General features: G+C 44.3%; 1 protein-coding gene across 2 annotated transcripts in view; it reads right to left on the bottom strand.

Moving 5' to 3' along the window:
• CUNH11orf49 (chromosome unknown C11orf49 homolog) overlaps positions 1-24,085 on the bottom strand; it is a 150,914-nt gene that overhangs the window by 77,421 nt on the left and 49,408 nt on the right. For both annotated transcript variants that reach the window (XM_024215065.2, XM_024215073.3), the window contains exon 3: positions 16,364-16,494. In XM_024215065.2, the coding sequence (XP_024070833.1) occupies positions 16,364-16,494 (131 nt within the window). The remainder of the gene's footprint in view (positions 1-16,363; positions 16,495-24,085) is intronic.

The raw sequence follows: 24,085 nt of genomic DNA, 5'->3' as shown, positions 1-24,085 counted from the left end.
TCCTTAAAATAATTTAATCTTTGCAATATTGCTTAACAGTAATGTGTGTGTTTTTCTACTGGTCTAATAGCAAAGGCAACTTACATTACTAGATTTGTGGCTAAAGCACAAGACCAGAAGTCCAGAGATCTATCTTCTACTCTAGGCTTTGTGTGATCTTAAGCAAGTCACTTCACTTTTTCATGTTCCCAAAATGTAAAACAGGAATAATATTGATAGGAGTTGTGAGACACAGAATTCCTTAACACTTGTAAAATGCTTTGAGATTTTTGGATGGCAGACGCTAGAGAAGGAAAAGTGTTATTAATCAGAGTTTTGAAGTTAGAATAGGGCTCACACTTGAGATTCTGTGTGATACAAGTCCTCAACCCCTTTAAGCCTTAAAGATGATTACCCCGGGTTAGTCATTTCAAGAGTTTGATAAAAGACTTTTTTGATCAGAGCAGACAGCAAAATTAAATTATTTCAGGAAAAGGCTGCAGTATTAACTATTCATTATCCTAATTATGTTGTCTAGTATGTGCTTTGCATTGCAGTTTTCTATAAGAAAGAAGTTCAGTAACAATGATTCTTGTGCAATAACAATGATTCTTTGAGAGGTGTGTCCCTATGGGTGCTCCACTGCAAGTGTGCTTGCATTCCTGCACTGCTTCTGGAAGAACTTTAGTAGCAGCGTCCATTAGGCCCATGCATGCACTGTCTCTCCTCGTGCACCGCCACGAGGCTAGCCAGTGTGCATGGGCTAACCTCCCTCAGTTCTTTCTCTACTATAGAATAATTGACAAGAACTCCGAAGCAGAGGGGAGGAGGTGGGCTATGAAGCATCCATAGGTACACACATCTTGAAGAAGCATCGTTACTGCACAGGGCGAGTAACTACTACTTCTGCGAGTAGCGTCCCTATTGGTGCTCACTGTAGGTGACCCCCGATCACTATCCCTACTGGAGGGCTGAGGCTTTGGAGTCAGGTCAGTTACAGATGACAATACTGTGGAGCCAAAGAAGGCATCTGAGGTGAAGTCTCCAGTGATGGCATAATGTTCTGCGAAGATGCAGAGTGACATCCATGTCGCTGCTCTACAGATTCCTGAGATAGGGAAAAGCAACAAAGAGTCCTGTGGCACCTTATAGACTAACAGATGTATTGGAGCATAAGCTTTGGTGGGTGAATACCCACTTCGTCAGACGCACGAAAGCTTATGCTCCAATACATCAGTTAGTCTATAAGATGCCACAGGACTCTTTGTTGCTTTTTACAGATCCAGACTAACATGGCTACCCCTCTGATACTGAGATAGGGACATTCTTAAAAAAGGTGACAGATGAAGAGATCGACTTCGTGGAGTTTGTGCAAATGCTATCTGGCAGGGTCATGTTGCGGATCTGATAACATTGTCTAATGTAGTTTGAAACCCACTTGGAGAGTCTCTGGGCTGATATTGCTGAGCTCTTAGATCTTCCCACAATAGAGAGGAAAACTTTAGGAGACTTCCTGAAAGCCATTGTCTATCCAGGGAAAGGCTAGGGCTCTCCTGACATCTAGTGTGTGTAATATAGCCCCCCTGATGTCACGGTGAGGTTTGGGGTAGAAAATTGGAAGGTGCATTTGTTGGTTCATGTGGAACAGGGAGGTTACTTTAGGGATAAATTTTGGATGTGGCCTGATCATAACCTTGTCCCAAAAGAATACCGTGGGGGGGGGGGGGGGGGAAATGTGCCATCAGAGCCACTTTTTCTCCTAGCCGAGGCGTTTGCTATCCGGACGGCTGTCTTCATGGAAAGGTGTGTAAGCGAGCAGATGGCTATAGGTTCGAAGGGAGGTCTAATCAGGCCTCTCAATCCCAGGTTCAGGTCCCATAAGGGGGTAGGATATCAGGGTTGTGGGGAAAGTTTACTATACCCCTAAGGAATCATTTCGTGATCGGGTGAGATAGCACTGAGTATCACTCTACTTGGCGGTGGTGAAATGTTGCTATTGCTGCCAAGTGGACCCTGAGGGAGCTCAGAGATAGTCCCAAATTTTTTTTAGAGTCAGTACATAATCTAAGATCTTTGGAAGAGTCACGGATGTCTGGGAGATTTGATGGGAAGTGCACCAAATCCAAAACCTGGACCATTTTTTTCAGGTAAGTCCATCGTGTTGAGGACTTTCTACTGTGTAGAGGTATCTCTTGTACCTCCTTGGAGCAGGAGCTCTTTATACACTGGAACCATGAAGGAGCCAAGCCTTGAGGCGAAGAAATTCCCAGGTTGGGATGTAGGGTGCATCCTTCGTTCTGCAACAGCAGTTCTGGAGTGGATTGGAGAGAGATCGGTGGGCATGTTGTGAGTTGTGACAGGTAATGGTACCAAGTCTGTGTCAGCCAAGTGGGAGCAATCAGTATGACGTATGCGCCTTCTCTTTTTATTTTTTATAGGACCTTCACCAGTAGGGGGAAAACGGTTTACGATTTCAAAAAGGCCAACTTTAATAAATTAAGGCAACTACTTAGGGAAGTGGATTGGGCTAACATACTTAGGGATCTAAAGGCAGATGACGCCTGGGATTATTTCAAGCTGAAGTTGCACGAGCTGTCCGAGGCCTGTATCCCGAGAAAGGGAAAACGGTTAGTGGGCAGGAGATTTAGACCTAGCTGGATGAGCGGGCGTCTCAAAGGGGCGATTAAGAAAAAACAGAAAGGGTACAGAGAATGGAAGAAGGGAGGGATCAGCAAGGAAACCTACCTTATTGAGGTTAGAGCTTGTAGGGATGCGGTGAGAAAGGCCAAAAGCCGTGTAGAGTTGGACCTCGCGAGGGGAATTAAATCCAATAGTAAGAGGTTTTATAGCCATATAAATAGGAAGAAAACAAAGAAAGAGGAAGTGGGACCGCTGAAGAATGTAGATGGAGTGGAAATTAAGAATAATCTAGGCATGGCAGAATATCTAAATGAATATTTTGCATCGGTCTTTAATAAGGCTAATGAAGGCTTTAGGAATAGAGGGAGTAGGACAGAGGGGAATAAAGGAGGGGGGATTGACATTACAGTATCAGAGGTGGAAGCCAAACTTGACCAGCTAAACGGGACTAAATCGGGCGGACCGGATGATCTTCATCCTAGAATATTGAAGGAACTGGCGCGGGAAATTGCAAGCCCCTTGGCGATAATTTTTAATGAATCTGTAAACTCGGGGGTGGTACCGTTGGACTGGAGAATAGCTAATGTGGTCCCTATTTTCAAGAAGGGGAAAAAAAGTGACCCGGGTAACTACAGGCCTGTTAGTTTAACTTCTGTAGTATGCAAGGTCTTGGAAAAAATTTTGAAGGAGAAAGTAGTTAAGGACCTTGAGGTGAATGGCAATTGGGACAAATTACAACATGGGTTTACGAAAGGCAGGTCGTGCCAAACCAACCTGATCTCCTTCTTTGAGAAAGTAACAGACCTTCTGGATAAAGGAAATGCGGTGGATCTAATATACCTCGATTTTAGTAAAGCGTTTGATACGGGACCGCATGAGGAATTATTGGTTAAATTGGAAAAGATGGGGATCGATAGGAAAATCCAGAGGTGGATAAGGAACTGGTTAAAGGGGGGACTGCAGCGGGTAGTACTGAAAGGTGAACTGTCAGATTGGAGGGCGGTCACCAGTGGGGTTCCTCAAGGTTCGGTTTTAGGTCCGATTTTATTTAATCTATTCATTACTGACCTCGGAACCGAATGTAGAAGTGGGCTAATAAAGTTTGCGGATGACACAAAGTTGGGAGGTATTGTCAACTCGGAAAAGGATCGGGATATTCTGCAGGGAGACTTGGATGACCTTGTTAATTGGAGTAATAATAATAGGATGAGATTTAATAGTGAGAAGTGTAAGGTGATGCATTTAGGGATGACTAACAAGAATTTCAGTTATAAGCTAGGGACGCATAGGTTAGAAGTGACGGAGGAGGAGAAGGACCTCGGAGTCCTGGTTGATCGCAGGATGACTATGAGTCGGCAATGCGACGTGGCTGTGAAAAAAGCTAATGCGATCTTGGGATGCATAAGGCGAGGTATTTCTAGTAGGGACAGGGAGGTGCTGCTTCCGTTATACAAGGCGCTGGTGAGACCTCACTTGGAGTACTGTGTGCAGTTCTGGTCTCCTATGTTTAAAAAGGATGAACTCAAACTGGAACGGGTACAGAGAAGGGCCACTAGGATGATCCGAGGAATGGAAAACCTTTCCTATGAAAGGAGACTCGAGGAGCTTGGTTTGTTTAGCCTAACCAAAAGAAGGCTGAGGGGGGATATGATTGCTCTCTTTAAATATATCAAAGGGATAAATACCAGGGAGGGAGAGGAATTATTTCAGCTCAGTACTAATGTGGACACGAGAACTAATGGATATAAACTGGCCGTGAGGAAGTTTAGGCTTGAAATTAGACGAAGGTTTCTAACCGTCAGAGGGGTGAAATTTTGGAACAGCCTTCCGAGGGAAACGGTGGGGGCGAAAGACCTCTCTGGCTTCAAGATTAGGCTAGATAAGTTTATGGAGGGAATGGTTTGAGGGGATAACGTGATTTTAGTCAATTAGGCAATAACGGCCATCGCTGGTAAAATGAGGGTCTGGCTAGAGAATCTTGCCTGTATGCTCGGGGTTCTGCTGATCGCCATATTTGGGGTCGGGAAGGAATTTTCCTCCACGGTAGATTGGCAGTGGCCCTGGAGGTTTTTCGCCTTCCTCCGCAGCATAGGGCAGGGGTCGCAAGCTGGAAGATTCTCTGCAACTTGAAGTCTTTAGATCACGATCTGGAGACTTCAACAGCAGAGTTAAGGGAAAGTGGGGGGGTCAGCTTTTGTGGCCTGCATCATGCGGGAGATCAGACTAGATGACCATATTGGTCCCTTCTGACCTTAAAGTCTATGAGTCTATGAGGAAAGGCATAGAGAAAGTCCCTGCCCCAGGGAAAAGAAGAGCATTGCCCAGAAAGTGTTGCCCCATCCCTGCTCTCAAGCAGTAGCATGAACATTTCTTGTTCAGATAAATCACGAACAGATATCGACCCTCACTCCAGTGCAGTGGAATTGGAATTCATAGGTGCCGACCTCAATTCTTTACAGGCCAGAGCTTTCCTATCTCAACACAGACTCCTTCCTTTGGCCACACTCAGAGACCATTCAAAACAGCCCACAAATATCAGTCAGACACTACCTACAACTCTTGGGGCATATGGCAGCAGGCACAGTGGTAATACCACATGCCAGGCTTCACATGCAATGCCACCAGATGTGGTTCAGTTCACTTTACAGACCAGAAACAGGCTAGACCAGGGGTCGGCAACCTTTCCAAAGTGGTGTGCCGAGTCTGCATTTATTCACTCTACTTTAAGGTTTCACGTGCCAGTAATACATTTTAACATTTTTAGAAGGTCTCTTTCTATAAGTCTATAATATATAACTAAACTATTGTTGTATGTAAAGTAAATAAGGTTTTAAAAATGTTTAAGATGCTTCATTTAAAACAATTAAAATGCAGAGCCTCCCAGACTGGTGGCCAGGACTCGGGCAGTGTGAGTGCCACTGAAAATCGGCTCGCATGCCGCCTTTGGCACACGGGCCATAGGTTGCCTACCCCTGGACTAGAGTAAAGACCCAGTAAATGTTTGCAAGGGGAATTCCCTTTTCACAAACCTCCCCGTCATTTTTCCTCACCACGAATGCATCGGATGGCACACATCTAAACCATCTCACAACACAAGGCAGGTTGTCATCCACACAGATATCCCTCCACATCAACTTCCTCAAACTCAGGGTGGTCAGGAATGCCTGTGCCCATTTCCTCCTGCTGATCAAGGGATCACACACGAGAGTCCTAACAGACAATATAACGTATATGTAGTACATTATCCAACAAGGGGGAGCCAGGTTGCCCTCCTTCTGTGCAGAAGTAATGAGACTGTGGAACTGGTGCATTTCCCACGATGTCACACTATCAGCAGCTTACCTCCCAGCCACTCAAAACTCGATAGCAGATGGGTCTCAGTCGCAAATTCCTACAGGATGACAAGTGGGAGATAAATCCAGTGGTACTTCACAACCGGTCACGAGAGTTGATAGCGTACATCACAATGGAGTTGGGTGGAGGGCAGAAGATGAGGAACTCTGTCTCCTTCACTGCGACATAACATATATATATATATATATTTTTTTTTTTTATCATCGGACCCCTTGCAGGTAGGCACCACCAATGCTGTGTTCAGCCATATGGCTTTTGTGGGGTCTAGGAGAGCCTCATTATGGGGAGGGCTATTTTGGAGGACAAGGAGGATTGTAATGTCAAGGAGCTTGGGATGGGTGTCCTTGACTTCTTCTAATGGTATCTGTAGAGTATCTGCCACTCTCTTTGGAAGTCATTGGCCAAGGATGGTGGCGGAGGCATGATGGCTTCATCTGGGGAGGAAGAGGATATTGTTGGTCCTCAGAGTCATCTCTTCCTCAATGGTGTCTTCCTTTTCCTCCATGATCTCTTCTGGAGGTTCTGAGGCTTGGGATGCTGTGGCCAAGGGGAGCGTCTTGGGGGTTCTTGGGTGAGGCTAGAAGCCCGAGAAGCATGAGGGCAATATGCACCCTAAGGATCCCAGTATGGCTACTGGGGGGGTGGTATAGAGCCCAGTAGTGGTGCCCATGGTTGGCTGTACCAAGACGGTGGTGGTAGGGCCATCTGAGGGTATGTTCAAGGGCCTTGTTGATATTGGGCAACATAGGAAGCCTGGGAGGAGTATTGTAAAACAGCTTCCTCTGGTTTGCTGTCTGAGTCTGCACTAGAAAGTGGGGGAGCATGGCAGGGCAGCAGGGAAGACTCTTGTGCCTGAAGATGACTTGGCACTGAGGTCCCAGTACCGAGAAGTGGAGACTCCGGTACATTGGCTACAAGGAGGTCTCTCTAGTGCTGGAATTCCAGTGATATCGACCAACTTGGTGCCACTAGCAGTACCAGGGGGGTTGGAGATCTTGCCCGGGCTGAATGGGGCATTGATGATGGTTCTGGTGGAGCAGTGTGCACCGGTAGCGTCATCTTAGTGGAGTGCTGGCTCCTGCCTTTGTCCTTCGGTGCCATTGACTCAGTGCCCATGCCCATCGGGTCTGTAGACTTGTCAATGGCACCTGCTGCCCCAGATCTTCATGAGCCATCGGTACCGGGCTGGGATTATCTTGGTGCTGACAGTACAGAGGATACCAAGAGTGACAGAGATCGTTTACGGGTGGCTCAGGACTCACTCTGGGGACTTCACACTATCTTTTTTGATGAGGGGTCAGTGGCTGATTTCTTCAACCCATCGTCCTTGCATATCGAGGGCTGTGGGGAAGACTCATGTCTGCCAGCTGACTTTCAGCAAGGGTCCAGGGAGGATCGCCTCCATGAAAACGATCTTCTGTCTCAACTCCCTGTCCTTGCAAGACCTGTGCCTGAGTTGCTGGCAGAGACCACACTTCTGTGGAATGTGGCTTTCCCCAAGGCAGCATATGCAGCAGGAGTGCTTGCCTGCTGCAGGGATAGCCTCTTTGCAGGAGAGGCACTTCTTGAAGCCTGGTGAATTGGGCATACCTGTTGGGGTATGAAAAAGTGGGACAATAAAACCTTTTTTGTGGGGAGAGGGAGGGAGGAGAGAAAGTAAAAAGAAAAAACTACAACTACTACTGGGGCAACTAACAAGCTGTAGAAATGTAAACAAAGGTAATAGTTGCTAATGGACTGCTAATAGTTCCATCTCTAGCCAGGGCAGTTGAGAAGGAACTGAGGGGAGTTAGCCTGCGCACGTTGTGGGGCACAAAGAGAGACAGCGCATGTGTGGGACTAACAGACACTGCTACCGAAGTTCTCCGATCAGCAGCGCAGGGACACAAGCATACCTACAGTGGAGCAACCATAGGAACACTACTTGAACACTACTTGAAGAACAACCGTTCCCTCTGTCATTGGTAGCATGAAAAACTACATGCTGGTCAGCAGCAAACAAAAAAAGTAAACTCACTGTGCCTAACAGAAACAAGTTTCTGATGCAGATAGTGTCACACTAAGATTGTTGGTGGCTTGACTTAATTACTGCTAAGATGAGATGAAAGGGGTCCTGGAGATAAGGAGAGATGTGGCTAGGGTAAAAAGGAGAGATGCGGGTGAACAATAGAAAACATCTGGGATGGCTCAAAGGGGGAGGAGAAGACAAAGACATGGTAGACTAGCTAGCACTGTTTGAGGAAAACAAATGTGTGAAGAAAGATGACAAAAACAAATACACACGTGGAAAGAAAACCCAGAAGGATGATGTCAGGAAGAGGAGATCAAGTAACAGAATAGATGCTGGGAAGCACGTGGGTGAAGAGATAAAGAAAATCAAAGGAGTGGGATGTACATGTCACAGGATGAAATTTGTATTTTAAGAGCAGGGATTGAAACCAAAAAAGGAGAAAATAAAAGAAAAATTAAAGGTTCCATTCCGACAGCCCCCACAAAAACAAGCATGCTCATACAAGCCTTCTGAGGTCTCTTCACCCTTCTCCCCACACTCCCATACCTCCCAACCAAACCAAATATTTCCCTTCAACCTTCTCTCATACTCAGCTGAAAGATTGGCTCTCCTTATGAATACAGTGCAATCAGCTCTCTGGCCAAGTATTTCCTTGGACCTATGGTGACTCCCCTTTCCTCCAATTCTTTTCTGCCTGGCCAAAACCACCACTATGCCTCACTGCCACTATTGATATCCCACAAATTTCATTGCTGAAGGTCTGGCAGTTTGCTGAGTCCGCAGCTGTCAAAGTTTCCCCATGATTCAGGGCCTAGATCTGAGGTTTGTTTCACATTCTGCGATTTTCTAATCCAGGGAAGCCTAATAGTGGGCAAGATTTAAAAACAGTATTTAGTCCAGCAGAATCGGACAGACTTGCTGAGCCCCTGGAATAGATTTTGCTGGAGACCACCAAAAGACAGGGAAACCTGCTAAGAGTTGGGTGGTGATGGGGGGAAACGGGGGACGGCAGCAAAGGGTGTGTGTTACTTATTCCAGGGAGATTCATACCTTAACAAAAGTTTTCTTTTTTGAGTTTTGTTCATACTTATTTCTACCCCAATTCTCCTGGATTTAATTTTTCAAAAAGTAAATAAATCATGTTCTGTTCTTCCTAATACATACAAGCAAAAAGGGTGAGGTGGAAAATATCGTGCAATAATTATATAAATCATGCAGCCCTTCAACCTTCTCTCATACTCAGCTGAAAGATTGTCTCTCCTTATGAATACAGTGCAATCAGCAAAATCAAACATCAAGATTTTTTTCAGAGAAGAAAGGAGAGCACCTACCCCACCCACCCTGGAGAGAAAGCTTCCCTAATTAAAAGTTTCATTAGTGTACAAGAATAAAAGGCTTAGATGTTATAGCTCACAGGTGGTTTCTTGTTCAAATGTCTGAGATTTTATGTCATGCTCAGTTCCCCATTGAGGGAGACTTAAATCAATTTGTTCCACAAATAAGTTCAGGAGAACACAGTCTACATATGTCAAAGTCAGAAAACTAACACATTTTATCGTGCTAATTAGGGATTCCCCTCTGCCTGAGCAGAATCTGTTTTTTTTTTTAAATTATTAAAAACACTAAGTAAATTTTAGTTGACTGCTCTAGTCTGTTCAAGTTCTTCTACTACTCTCATCAACGTGGTATCTGACTGAATGCCTTCTGATTCCTAAGCAAACTTCTTTCCTTAATTCTCTTTACTTTCACCTCACTTTCCACAGCCTTCAGTGTGAAACCACTCAAATGCATTGGAAACTCCACAAAAATAACAGGAGTACTTGTGGCACCTTAGAGACTAACAAATTTATTAGAGCATAAGCTTTCGTGGGCTACAACCCACTTCTTCGGATGCAGTGATTCCCCTCATGCCCACACTTTGCCACTTTAGTGAATGAAATGCAGCAGTCAGAGCTACAGATATGTATGGCTGATAGAATATCTCCTTGACTGGATTGCACTTGGGAAGTAGGCTACAGATTTAAAAAAAGGATTTCAGGTAAGCACCAATTTCCTATTGAGCACCTTTAACACCAACACCTAAAGTACAATTTTGTAGCAGGCGACTGTTCCTGAAGATCTCATGGCCTACCAGGGAGGGGAATATAGTATCTTCATGTTGCAGAAAGTGGCTCCCCCTACCCCAAATTCCTTTCCTAATTTCAACCTCAGGGGAGAGTCTCTGCAGAGAATCTTGGAACAGCAGAAAACACAACAACTTCATTCTGTATGACACCTTCCATACAAATTACACAAAAAGGATCTGCAGACTTAAATAATGCCATACACCAAACAGCAATAATATACATTACAAAAGCAGGGGTGTAGGAGGGTAATGAATAAATTAAAGTGTGTGAGAGATGGAGATCAAGTATTCTCAGTTGAGGGCGTCTGGCTGTGGAATGAACTTCCAAAAGAGATTATACTAAATCCAGAGTCTGACCACCTTTAGGGCATGTGGTAAAACCCTGCCTTTTGAAAAAGCTTTCCCACAATACCTAGAATGATATTAAAAACAAATTATAAATATAAAGCCTAAATAGATCTTCCTGTAATCAGAGAAGGGGGAGAGCAGAAGATGCCATGATATCCACTAGGGTCCTCACTATATAGCTCTCATGTAGCTAGGAAGTGCCTAGAGGCTATGGTGATGGGTGTTATAGAAAACTAATTGATTAGACAAATTAGATACACAGTTCAAAGAAAGGCAATACAAATTATCATGGATGGGAGCGACTGAATTCAGGAATCCCAAAAAGATAAATATGCATAGCCTGACTAAGCAACAAATATAGGGGATACGATAACACTACATGTATTTGAAGGTGTGAACAGAGACAGAGAGAGAGAGATCGGAATTTAGTTTAGTATACAGAGATATAACTAGGGGTAATGGCATGAAAATAAGAAAGAAAATATTGCCTGAACTGCAAGAAAATCCTGACAGTGAAATGTATTTGGCTGTGAAAGTCTTCCCAGGAGAAGCTATGGAATTGAAATGGTCTTTTCAATTTCTAACTTCCTCTGAATCATACAGAACTGGTGCTACCCTAGTTTTTGTTAATATTCTAATCTTCTTGAAGTTCTTTGTAATCAAGAACAGTCCAAAGGCCACCCACAGCCCTTCTCAATAGGTCAGTCCATATAACAAGCTCATTATAGAGGTGATATGCTTGGTCTAGGGAGGAGAACAAAGCACCCCCCATGACAGCAATTTCAAAGGCAGTTAGGCTTTTGCCTTCCCAGCTGGAAGTAAGGAAGCATGAGGTGGGGATGATACAAAATGTGAAATATGAAAAAATTAAAAAGGGGATATAAAATGATGATTCCTAAAATAAAGAGATGGGCAAAAGCCCACACCACACTTGTGCGTGCACATGCACATGTGTGAAAAGATGGGGGCGGGGAAGAGGACTGAAAGGTAGGGGGAAAGTTACCAAAAACAGAAAACTTTTTCCTCATGCTTGCAGCAGTTTCCTGTTTCAGTGGCTGCAAGCATCTAAAGTAACCAATTTCCCCTCCTGTCTGGAATGACAGCATCCTACATCTACAGGGGTATGCCTAGAGTATCAGGCAATTTCTATCTTCACTGGAGGCAATTTCACATTGCAGTGACAGCAGCTGCTGAAAAGCTCCATAAAGAATGGGAGCTCTGGAAGGACAGTTTGGCTCTGCACCTTTCCATGTATGTGTGCTGATGGCCCTGACTGGGCCTGCCTCCTCCACACATGCCGGGCCTGAAGCAGATTCCTCAGAACAAAATGCCTTTAATTGGCTGGAGAGCATTTGAAGGAAAAAAAACTTTAATTAAAACTAGAGAGTCACCAAAATGTGAGAGTCATAGCAGTTGGGAGAGGCACGTGCTGACCTTATGAAACTTCACAGCAGATCTCTGCAAGGGCTGTTTAATTAAAACTGTGCTTTCTCAGTGTGACAGCGTACCCCATAAGGTTTTATGGGTGGGTGTTTATAAATGTATGTATGATGTATGTATGATATAACTGAAATATGTTTTGTGCTGCCTGTGCCATGTAACATATCTCCGTAAAGGTTATGGTCTACTATATCTATTCATCCTTTGTACATATATACCATTTTCTACTTGAGGTTAAGAATATGGGCTGTATGCTTGCTTGATTTCTAAGTAAGCTTGGTGAGGCATTTGGTCAGCTTCTTTAGGAAGGAATTTGCCAGGTTAAGTACCTGATCGGGAAACACTTGGGGAACAATGCATCTTGGAATGCTCCAATCCACATAAGAAGTCTTCCTGGAGACATGCAAGATACCATGTGGACAATGGCGTCGGCCTGTAAAGACTGAGTCATGCAGGGGCATGTGACTTGCCCAGGTGACTCCAAAACTCCATCTTGGAGCTGGACTTTGCATAGGAGGGAGGAGGGGGGTCTCCTCCCACAAGAGAGAGTCTATTTAAACCTGGGGGAGACCCCTCCATTTTGTCTTCAGCTGGCTAAAGAAGGAGCCTCTCCACCCCCCCAGGATGCTTGAAGGAAACTGAAACAAAAGACAGTAACTACAGGGGTTGTGAGAGATTGCTGGACCCAGGCTAAAGGGAGATTAGCCTGTAAAAGGGAGCATTCTGGAACTGGTGAGGAACTTATCTGTATTTAGTTTGATTAGGCATAGATTTGCGCATTTTATTTTATTTTGCTTGTGACTTACTTTGTTCTGTCTGTTACTACTTTGAACCACTTAAATCCTACTGTCTGTATTTAATAAAATCACTTTTTATTTAGTAATTTACTCAGAGTATGTATTAATACCTGGGGGAGCAAACAACTGTGCATATCTCTCTATCTGTGTTATAGAGGGCGAACAATTTATGAGTTTGCCCTGCATAAGCTTTATGCAGGGTAAAACGGATTTATCTGGGTTTAGACCCCATTGGAAGTTGGGCATCTGAGTGCTAAAGACAAGCACACTCCTGTGAGCTGTTTTGGGGTAAACTTGCAGCTTTGGGACAAGTGATTCAGACCCTGAGTCTGTGTTGGAGCCAGACAGGAGTGGCTGGCTCAGCAAGACAGGGTGCTGGAGTCCTAAGCTGGCAGGGAAAACAGAAGCAGGGGTAGTCTTGTCACATCGGGTGGCAGCTCCCAAGGGGGTTTCTGTGATCCAACCCGTCACACTCAGTATAAACAGTCCTAGGGAATAAAAACCTAAGGAGTAGATTACCTAGATTCCAAAAGCTCGATTTAAGTATATGTAGAGGAAACACAAGACTCCTGGTTATTCTACCTTCCTTAATATACTGTTAATACATAGTTTCTGTGTACAGTACTCAGCATTTGAGCCAGACACCCGCCATGGGAGATGCTGTGTGTATTAAACTGGCTATTTAATGGAGCTATATTGACCCCAGTACAATACTAACCAAATCTGTTTGGTAAGTGCTTAAGGGAAGGAGGAGCACCTAACAAGGCATACTTGACACTCTTGATGCTGTTGCTAGATCACATACTGAAATAAACCCTGTCGTATTTCCTTTAATGTGTGGAATTCCAGATTTACGCACACTTACATTTATAACTGCACCTCAGCTAATTTTTTTAAAGATAGTTGGAAGTCCCATACAAAACACACCCAGTACATCACTGTCAAACAAAACCGCTTTTTGTTCAGGATTTAGCAGTCAAAACCTCTTCAGATGGTAAAAGATGACCTGTTGCTAGCCACTCTTTCCTAAGACTTTAAGAAACTTGGCCCACCCAAAAGCCACCAATTCCAGAGCAAAAGGAGGTATGAAGGCAATATAACTGGCAGTCAGTAATGCTTTTCGTGATGACACTGAAAAACACAAAGTAAAAGCAGCTGCTTGAGTCTAACCAACTGCACCTCTGCACAAAACCTAACAAGTCAACAGGCAGTAAAAGGAAACTCAGTGAGGAGGTGGTGCCTGCAGCATTCTCCCAAGAGAAATCTTATTGCACCTATTTCCTGTCAATAAATACACAAAGTGTACAAAAGGTTCACCTAAGTCCCAGTATAAATTACTCCTAATCAGTGGGAGACTTCTCCCTCGCTGGAGCTACATATAGCTTTCTGAATGCATGGCTACATGTGTCTGCTGGCTGAGCCGGGAAAGCTCAGAGTGAGGCACACGCATTCTCCAAGTGACGGCATGTTTATTGCAAGACTGACAGACAAATAGCAAATACCACTTGGGGTTTTTTCTTTATTCAGTGGGAGCTGCAGGCAGGCTGGTTAAACTGTTGATTCAGTCCTTTGCGGAGCTTCTAAAATCTCAGTGGAAACCCCACTTCCTGTACAGAGATAGCTACTGCTCTGAAATCCCAATAAAAACACAAACAAAATCTTTTTCTGATCTCAAATTTGCATTTGCATAAACTTAGGAACTACATTATCCTACATCTATAACCTTCATTCTTCTTTGCCTCACTCTTCCACGGCGTATGTTATATATATTTTCTCATTTGTTTGTCAAGTCCATTACTGGCAGAGAAGGAAGTATTATGTAGTTTCTCAGCAGCACCTACCGCATTTGTGGGTGCTGCAAAATAATAACCGCTTACCCCAAGATAGAAATTCAAAGGCTGAATGGAATGTAAAATTGAGAGCAATGATTGTCAGAAAAGAATTCACTTCCAAACAATAGCTAGACAACAGCATCGGGGACACAGAGGAAATAGGGAACGCAGTCCTGACCTAAGAAAGGCTGAGAATAGCTTGGAGGTCCTGTGCTGAGTGAGACCTAGGCCAAGGCACTGAACCACAGAGTAGAGCCCTGCCCCAATAGAAACCAAGGAGAGGAAACTAAACCAAAAGAATGGAATCCCAGTTTAGATGAAAAAGGACATATCCTTTCCTAATTCTGTATGTGGAATTATTGCTCAAATGAACAGGAGTTCCATGCAAAAATCTAGAGGCAATTATACTTTGACCCACTCATTACAAAAGCATCAAGCCTGCACAGACAGAACCTCCCTCTGGTCTCCACCAAGTTTCCTGTCTGATTTGAGTTGTCTGTCCTTGGGGCAGGGATGGTGTCTTTCTATAACTTGTACAGCTATGAACCCAGGTGCTATGGTGATGCAGACTATATAAATAGAGCCTGGATCTCATGGATACTGTTTAAACTGTTTCAAAAATACAAAAACTCTTCTTTAAATGTAGTTTTCGTAAGGAAGACAGTTTAAAAACTATGAATTATCTAAAAAGCCCAGATCAGAAACACCACATTATTGATCACTTTAGCCATTGTACTTAAGGAACTCCTGAGTCAAAGTATCTTTTGCTCTGGGCATCACTTAAATTTCTCAGCTCTAGGTATTTGTACCCTCTGTAGATGTTTTGTGCATTAAGTCATTGAAGGTCTCGTTTCTGACCACTGCAATTTGCTGTGCATCTTCAATACACCTTGAGTTCCTCCTACATTCACGAAAAAAAAAATCCAGTCCCAGACTATCTGAGTGTGAAGACAGCCAGTCCTTCATGCCCCTCTGTGGTGTTTCCATGAATTGGCAGTTTCTGATCAGTAGTTTGGACCTGGTGGAGAATCAGCTGGGTGATGTTCTGAACTCTCCTGTGAAACATTCATAGTGGATGCTATTTCACTGCAGATGCATAGAATGGAAATTAAAGTAAGCCGCCTAGAGAACATTGCCAGGGGCTGTGACGTATTTTGGATTGCCTCTTTAAGGACAAGAAGTTTCTAGTAAATAGGATGGAGATGCTTGAAAACAGAGTGCTTACCTTCTGTCTAGGAAAAATAGTATAAAAGTTTGAAGAACTTTTTTTTTTTTAAGTGGCTAGATGAATTATTGGCAGCGCATATTCCAACATGATGTGTTTCCCTCTCTGCTTTAACAAACCCTTGTCTGTACAAGGGTACATAAAGTGCACTAATAATTTGGGACTTTCTCAATCAGGAAAAAAAATTCTTGAATTCTTTGAGGGACACACCCAAAGGGTACTAATGGGCACCTGAGCCTCTGCCACACATCTGCTCTTGAAGTGTCACAGGATTTTATTCTCTTCCCTGATCTATTCAATATTTACATGCAGCTGCTAGGAGTAAAAGTGAGACTTCATGAGCTTGAATGACAACATTATTAGGTAACACTACTCTGTTCTTTATAACCTACAACACCACCTCTATCAAACAGCTATTCCAGTGTCTGGCGGAGATAAGCTTGTGGATATGGAACAACTGGTAGAATTTAAACTCCAACATGCCACTATGGTGGTGTTTTCATTGGTGGAGGATGTGTGTCCATTATACATGAAGGGAGTCTGCAATTTAGGGCGGCTTTAATAATGCACACTGACACTAGGTTCTCACAATGATTATTTTGGAACGCTTACCTCCATTTTTACCCACTGCTCGGAAGCATCTCCAGAAGGTCCGTAGGAAGGATGCCCTGTTGTGGGGTGTGGCTTGGATGAAGCTGAACTCTCGGAACAAAATGTGAGTTCCTTGACGCACACTGTTAAAACTGCAGAGATAAAGTCAAAATGAGAGTTAGATGTAGTATTAGGAAACTGAATTCAATATGGAAGCCTGGGGCCAGCTGTTATAAACAACAAGGAAACCACAGGCAAAGTTACATTTTGTGAAACAAATCTCTAAACCATATCACAGTTCACATCCATCAGTTTTCTAGACAGAAGTCTAGTTGCATGAATTGGATCTCAAAATCTCAAATTTGTGATTCAAGGGCTCTTGAAACTCAGATAAATTTATTCTAAAACATCCACAGATCCCAGGCACCCAAGAGTCACTGGAAGGTTTGAAAGACTGAATAATCCTTCTCTTTCCCCACTGGGAAATGGGTGAGTCTTAGGGTAGGTCTACACTTACTTCCTGGTCCGGCGGTAAGCAATTGATCTTCTGGGATCGATCCCGGACGTGCTTGCCGTCGACGCCGGTACTCCAGCTCGGCTAGAGGAGTATGCGGCATTGATGGGGGAGCCTGCCTGCCGCGTCTGAACCCGCGGTAAGTTCGAACTAAGGTACTTCGATTTCAGCTACGTTATTAACGTAGCTGAAGTTGCGTACCTTAGTTTGAAGTGGGGGGTTAGTGTGGACCAGGCCTTTCAGTTGCCTGTCTATTCAGAAAATACATCTCCCTCTAGCTCATGTTGAATTGCACTTCCTGTCCTATCACAATTCTCCCTGCAGCCACCCAAGATGCAACTTAGTGATTTTTGGATTTTTATTTCCAGGTTACTGGAATTTGCACATATTGTGGATGTGGAATCTATTTCAGTTTTGGATGTGATGTAAGTGGCAATTCACGGAGTGACACTGACACTAGCACTACGGAGGGAGCATCATTATATTCCAACTTTCAAGCCAAATATAAGCCTTTACATGACAAGTAGTCAGTTTTTCCTGAAGATTCTAATACTCGGGTGCAAGACTCCAACATTTACGTTGTAAACACCGTATGACATCTATTGGCTTAATTAACTATTTTCATTTGATTTTCTCTTTTTTCCTTTTAGATTTTAAGAAACATTTTATTGACCCCAGGTTTTGTGAAGGTTTGGAAATACCCTTTTAAGATGCAGTAAAGATCAACATGTGAAGGAAATAGAAACAAGAGTACAAACAACACTAAAACCAAAGTCACAATGATAAGGTCTCCTCTAATGAAAATTGAGTCATCCATGCATTTTGCTGTGCTTCTTACAAGCAGGGCAAAGATTTCATACACTCCAGAGAGATCATTAAGGGATTCCCCTAGGACAGCAGCTTAGTCCATCTCCTGCAGGAGAGTTCATGAAAAGATTCAAAGTTTATTCTTGATCACAGCAGAGCTTCTCCACAGGTAACTTCTCCACAAGAGCCAAAATCCACTGGTCAGCAGGGAACCTCTTAGTTATTTAGCTATTTTTAAAAACATATCCTGCATTATAACTTAATATTCAAATCACTTGATTACAGATCAAATTCCCTTCAGAGGATAGGGAAAGGTCTTTTTTGTGACAGAAAGGCAGTCAGTCAGTCAACCAGACATTCAGAGCTCTTTTGTAGAACAGCAGTAGCATGTACTTTTTAAAAATTTAAAATAAGAAATACATTTCTGCCGTAGGAGTAGGAAGTCTCTGTTTGGGTATAGAGCAGGCTTTTACTACCATGATCTTCAGGTTAAAGTTCATTAGATTTCCTACTTTATTGATATAATTTTAATTAACTCTAGCAATACATCAAGTGACAATGCCATCAGGAGATTTCTGAGCGCAAGAATTAGAAGCCCTATAAATAGAAATATATAGGCACATAAGTGGTCCAATATGATTTTTTCATTAGTTACCTTGAACTTTAGCAGTGTTGACAAATCTCAATTTTATTGCAAGTCTCACAATATTTGGTCTCTCTCTTAAATGCTTTAGTTCCTGGAGGCATATGAATACATGGGAATCTTAGATTTCATTAAAATAATAAATTAGTTTCTCATCCTCATGGTTGCAAGAAAAACCTTGAAAATGTGACTCAAGCGTACTTCAAAGACTCGTAAACCAGAAGGCAAATAAAAGGAACTCAAATAACCAGCTTTTGATTTTGGGGGCCTGACTCATGATTTTTGAACTCTTAATGTTGCCAGTACTGTTTCTGCAAACTCTACAGGCCTATTATTACATATTTATTGAGCACTGCCAGTGTGCTCAGTGCTGTACAAATCAGATGAAGACATGGTCACTGCTCCAAGGAGCTTACAAGCACAACAGGCTCCTCCCAAAAAAGAGACAATACATCAGGGGTCTGATTCACTGATTTCACCAGACTTTGGTTCATGCTTTAGATCAGCGTTTCTCAAATGCGGGCACCGTGGGGTTTTCTTGAGGCCACAGCCTCCTGGGCAGTGACTCGAGTGGGGGCGTAAAACAGTACCTCTCCCCCAGGGCCACCAGAAGGGGTTGGGCCCTCCCCCCCATCTGGAGCCACAAACACTGGATGAGCAAGCAGCCAGTGAGTTCCCCACCTTCCCGGGGGTGGTGAGGCCCGGGCTTCCAGCTTCAGCCTGGGGCAGGGGGCGGCAGGCTCTGGTCATGGGACTTTGGGCTCTGGCCCTGGACCCCAACCACATGGCGGTGGGTGCTGGCTCTTGGCTCACACCCATTGACCCTGGACCCCGCAGCCTCCTCTGGCCCCGGGCTCTGGCCGTGCGGTGGCAGGCTCTGGTCCTGGACCCTAGGCTCACCGCCCGCCCCCACTGTCACCCTACCCACCTCTACATCGAGTGCTTAATTTGTCCCCTGGCTTGCCAGGGCTGAGTAAGTCTGCTGTGAAAATTGTTATTTGTTCGGTTGTTAATATCACTTTTCACAGCCTCCCAGCTAGCTAGGAAGTCTGCTATGAAAAATGATATTAACAAACATACAAATATTACTTTTCGCAGCAGCAGACTTACTAGCTAACAAGTTTTTAAAAAAAGGCAACCAAACACAAAAGAAACAACAAAAAAGACAAGAATGAGCAAAGCACCTTATTTGTGTTTCTATTATGTTTAAGACTAAAGAATAGAGAACTGTACATTATTTTTATTATTGAGTCTGCAAAAACCCCCAACATAAATAAATAATGATTTGGACATGTATATGTGCATATTTGTTTTTCCTAAAGTTAATTAAGTATTTTAAGAAAAATTGTCATAGCGGCCACTAGCAAGAGTTGGTGGCCGCACTCTGAGGCACGAAAACATTGGTGAGAACCCCTGCTTTAGATGACTAAAGATAGATTAACAAAGTGTTGCAACTCCATTTTGATTTTAAATAACTATAAATAAATACTTTGCCATCTGAGGCTCTCAACATACTTTACAAATGTTAATGAAATAATTGAAATTCTTATTGTGTTAGTGCCCAGCTGCCTCAGCCAAGCCAGGCCCCATTGTGTTAGGCACTCTACAAACATGGTAAATAGCACTCCCTTTCCCAAAAATTTACAATTCAAAAGAAAGAAAAAAAAAAGATATAACAGGTGGATGAATCCAGTACAGTTGGGACAAGGTTGGAGGCATTAAGGCCAAAGGGTTTACAGTAGTCAGGGTAGGATACAATTAGCACTTGGACAAGAGTTTTGACAGCATAGGCAGAGACACAAGGTCAGATCTTGGAGACGCTGTGAAAGAAGCAGCAGCAAGTTTTAGACAGCCTGGAGATGAGAGTCAAAATAGCAGACCATGTCAAAGACAAAGCTGAGGTTTGAGTAGGGCCATACCAAATTCGTGGCCATGAAAAACACCTCATGGACCGTGAAATCTGGTCTTTTTTTGTGCTTTTATCTTACACTATACAGATTTCATGGGGGAGACCAGCATTTCTCAAATTGGGGGTCCTGACCCAAAAGGGAGTTGTAGGGGGGTTCACAAGGTTATTTTAAGGGGGTCTCAGTATTGCCACCCTTACTGCTGCCCTGCCTTCAGAGCTGGGCAGCTGGAGAGTGGTGCAGTTAGCAAGTCGGGTGCCCAGCCCTGAAGGCAGCAACCTGCCAGCAGCAGCACAGAAGTAAGGGTGGCAATACCATACCATACCATACCATCCTTACTTCTGAACTGCTGTGGCAGTGGCTCTGCCTTCAGAGCTGGGCTCCCAGCTAGCAACCGCCACTCTCAAGCTGCCCAGCTCTCAAGGCAGCACCGCCACCAGCAGGAGTGCAGAAATGAGGGTAGTAGTACCGCAACCGCCCTACAATAACCTTGTGACCCGCCACCCCCCCCCAACTCCTTTTTGGGTCAGGTCCCCTACAATTACAACACTATGAAATTTCAGATTTAAATAGCTAAAATCATGAAATTTACTATTTTTAAAATCCTATGACTGTGAAATTTACTAAAATGGACCATGAATTTGGTAGGGCCCCAGCTTGGAGTATCAGAGTGGTGCTGGTCATTTCACAGACAGAGGGGAAGTAACTTGCTGAAAGTCAGAGAGGATGCCAGTGACAGAACTGGGAACAGAACCAGATCTTTCAGCCCCAAACCATAGCTGTAAAGTCCTTCTTCCTTTCCCAATGCTTTGTTGCTGAATTAGGGTGGCAGCCTGCATGGAAGAAGACACAGGCATGAATTTAATGAAGGAATTGAATGAAGAGGAGGTGGATAGAAAGGAAGGAGAGAAAAGAAGCTTCAAGGCACAAGAGGCAATATATGAGAAGGATAATGCAATACTTAGAGTGAGTTGCAGGAGAAATAAGAAATGAAATGAGATGCAGCCAAGAGCATAACTTTGTAGAGCCTTGAAAAATCAGGATGAGAAGCTTGAACTTGATGTGGAAAAGAAGGCCTAGCTGCAAGTTGAGACAACTAGAAGCCGAACAGCACACTGTGGTGCCACTGGAGAACAGGCAAAGGCCTGGCGGCACGTCCTGACATAACTGGAAAGGAACGCAAAGACCGAGGCATGAATTGAGTGGACGAGCACAAATCCATGGGGCCGGATGTGCTGCATCCGAGGGTGCTAAAGGAGTTGGCGGATGTGATTGCAGAGTCATTGGCCATTATCTTTGAAAACTCATGGCGATCGGGGGAGGTCCCAGATGACTGGAAAAAGGCTAATGTAGTGCCCATCTTTAAAAAAGGGAAGAAGGAGGATCCGGGGAACTACAGGCCAGCCAGCCTCACCTTAGTCCCTGGAAAAATCATGGAGCAGGTCCTCAAGGAATCAATTCTGAAGCACTTAGAGGAGAGGAAAGTGATCAGGAACAGTCAGCATGGATTCACCAAGGGCAAGTCATGCCTGACTAACCTAATTGCCTTCTATGAGGAGATAACTGGATCTGTGGATGAGGGGAAAGCAGTGGATGTGTTATTCCTTGACTTTAGCAAAGCTTTTGATATGGTCACAGTATTCTTGCCGGCAAGTTAAAGAAGTATGGGCTGGATGAATGGACTATAAGCTGGCTAGATCATCGGGATCAACGGGTAGTGATCACTGGCTCCATGTCTAGTTGGCAGCCAGCTTCAAGCGGAGTGCCCCAAAGGTCGGTCCTGGGGCCGGTTTTGTTCAATATCTTCATTAATGATCTGGAGGATGGCATGGACTGCACTCTCAGCAAGTTTGCAGATGACACTAAACTGGGAGGAGTGGTAGATACGCTGGAGGGTAGGGATAGGATACAGAGGGACCTAGACAAATGAGAGGACTGGGCCAAAAGAAACCTGATGAGGTTCAACAAGGACAAGTGCAGAGTCCTGCACTTAGGGCGGAAGAATCCCATGCACTGCTACAGACTAGGGACCGAATGACTAGGAAGCAGTTCTGCAGAAAAGGACCTAGGGGTTACAGTGGATGAGAAGCTGGATATGAGTCAACAGTGTGCCCTTGTTGCCAAGAAGGCTAACGGCATTTTGGGCTGTATAAGTAGGGGCATTCCCCGCAGATCATTCCCCTCTATTCGACATTGGTGAGGCCTCATCTGGAGTACTGTGTCCAGTTTTGGGCCCCACACTACAAGAAGGATGTGGAAAAATTGGAAAGAGTCCAGCGGAGGGCAATAAAAATGATTAGGGGGCTGGAGCACATGACTTATGAGGAGAGGCTGAGGGAACTGGGATTGTTTAGTCTGCAGAAGAGGAGAATGAGGGGGGGGATTTGACAGCTGCTTTCAACTACCTGAAAGGGGGTTCCAAAGAGGATGGATCTAGACTGTTCTCAGTGGTACCAGATGACTGAACAAGGAGTAATGGTCTCAAGTTGCAGTGGGGGAGGTTTAGGTTGGATATTAGGAAAAACTTTTTCACTAGGAGGGTGGTGAAGCACTGGAATGGGTTAACTAGGGAGGTGGTGGAATCTCCTTCCTTAGAGGTTTTTAAGGTCACCCTTGACAAAGCCCTGGCTGGGATGATTTAGTTGGGAATTGGTCCTGCTTTGAGCAGGGGGTTGGACTAGATGACCTCCTGAGGTCCCTTCCAACCCTGATATTCTATGATTCTATGAGTGACTCTAATTTTATGGTGGTACACCGGATTATTACTCCTCAGTCCCAGTAAATCAGCTCACGAGTCACTAGTGTTCTCAGCACAGAATGGATCTAAAGTCAGCAGGTAGAAAAGCATGATAACTATGTAAGCAACAACATATGACAAGCCATGGGTGAGTATGTCAGAACATCAGCACACCTAGGTTTTATATCTGTGCTACTCAATTGGCTGACAGAATATTTCAAAGGCACTAGGCTCCACTGTGTTTTCAAATTCCTTAATATTGGGTAAGGAAGATGGCAGTACAGAAATAACCAGTTATTGATGCTGGTCCTGATAAGCCAGGACAAACAGGATGATTGTACATGTCTGTCAGTAGGCCCCTTTCCCAGTTTGGTCTACACACAGTCCACCAGTATGAGACCACATGTGTTCTCCTCCCTCAAAGAGTCTAGCTTTCTTAACCAAGACATCAACACATAGACATCGTCTCCGTGGGTGCTCCAGGGCTGGAGCAGCCACAGGGGAAAAAATAGTGGGTCCTCAGCACCCACCGTCAGCCCCACCAATCAGCTCCTCCCCTGCGCCTCCTACCAGCTGCGATCAGCTGTTCAGCGACATGCAGGAGGCACTGGGAGAGGAGGGGGTGGACCGGGGACAGGAAGACGTGGAGGGAGGGTGGAGTGCGCTCAGGGGAGGGGGCGGAATGGGGCAGGAAGAGGTGGGGCAGGGTGGGGCCTTGGGGGAAATGGGCAGAGCAGGAGTCGAGCCCCCTTTAGGAACTCAAAGTCGGCGCCTCTGCATCAACAGTAAGGTAACAAAGCTTAGCTCAAACCTTCTCTCCAGGTTTAGCAACTGCTAAGGTTCCTCCCTTACTGCTCAGCCCATACCCTAGAGCAGAGGTAGTCAATATTCAGACTGAAAGCCAAATCTAGACTGCCAGATGCTTTAGAATGGACCCTGAAAACTTATTTACTTATTTATTATTATTTTCTTTAGACTCTGGACCTTGACTATACCTTGACCAATATATTTGGACCTTGACAAAAAATAATTGACTACCCCTGCCCTAGGAGTCTCCTCCATGGGCCAATCCCCCTCCCTTATATCCAGGTAGTGAGCAGTCAGAGCCCACTTGAGGGAATCAACACATCCTAGT

This window comes from Terrapene carolina, unplaced genomic scaffold (genome assembly GCF_002925995.2).
Source record: "Terrapene carolina triunguis isolate 2854851 unplaced genomic scaffold, T_m_triunguis-2.0 Scaffold96, whole genome shotgun sequence".
NCBI lineage: Eukaryota > Metazoa > Chordata > Testudines > Emydidae > Terrapene > Terrapene triunguis.
The sequence above is the reverse complement of the archived record's forward strand: the minus strand, read 5'-3'. Positions and strand labels throughout refer to the sequence as shown.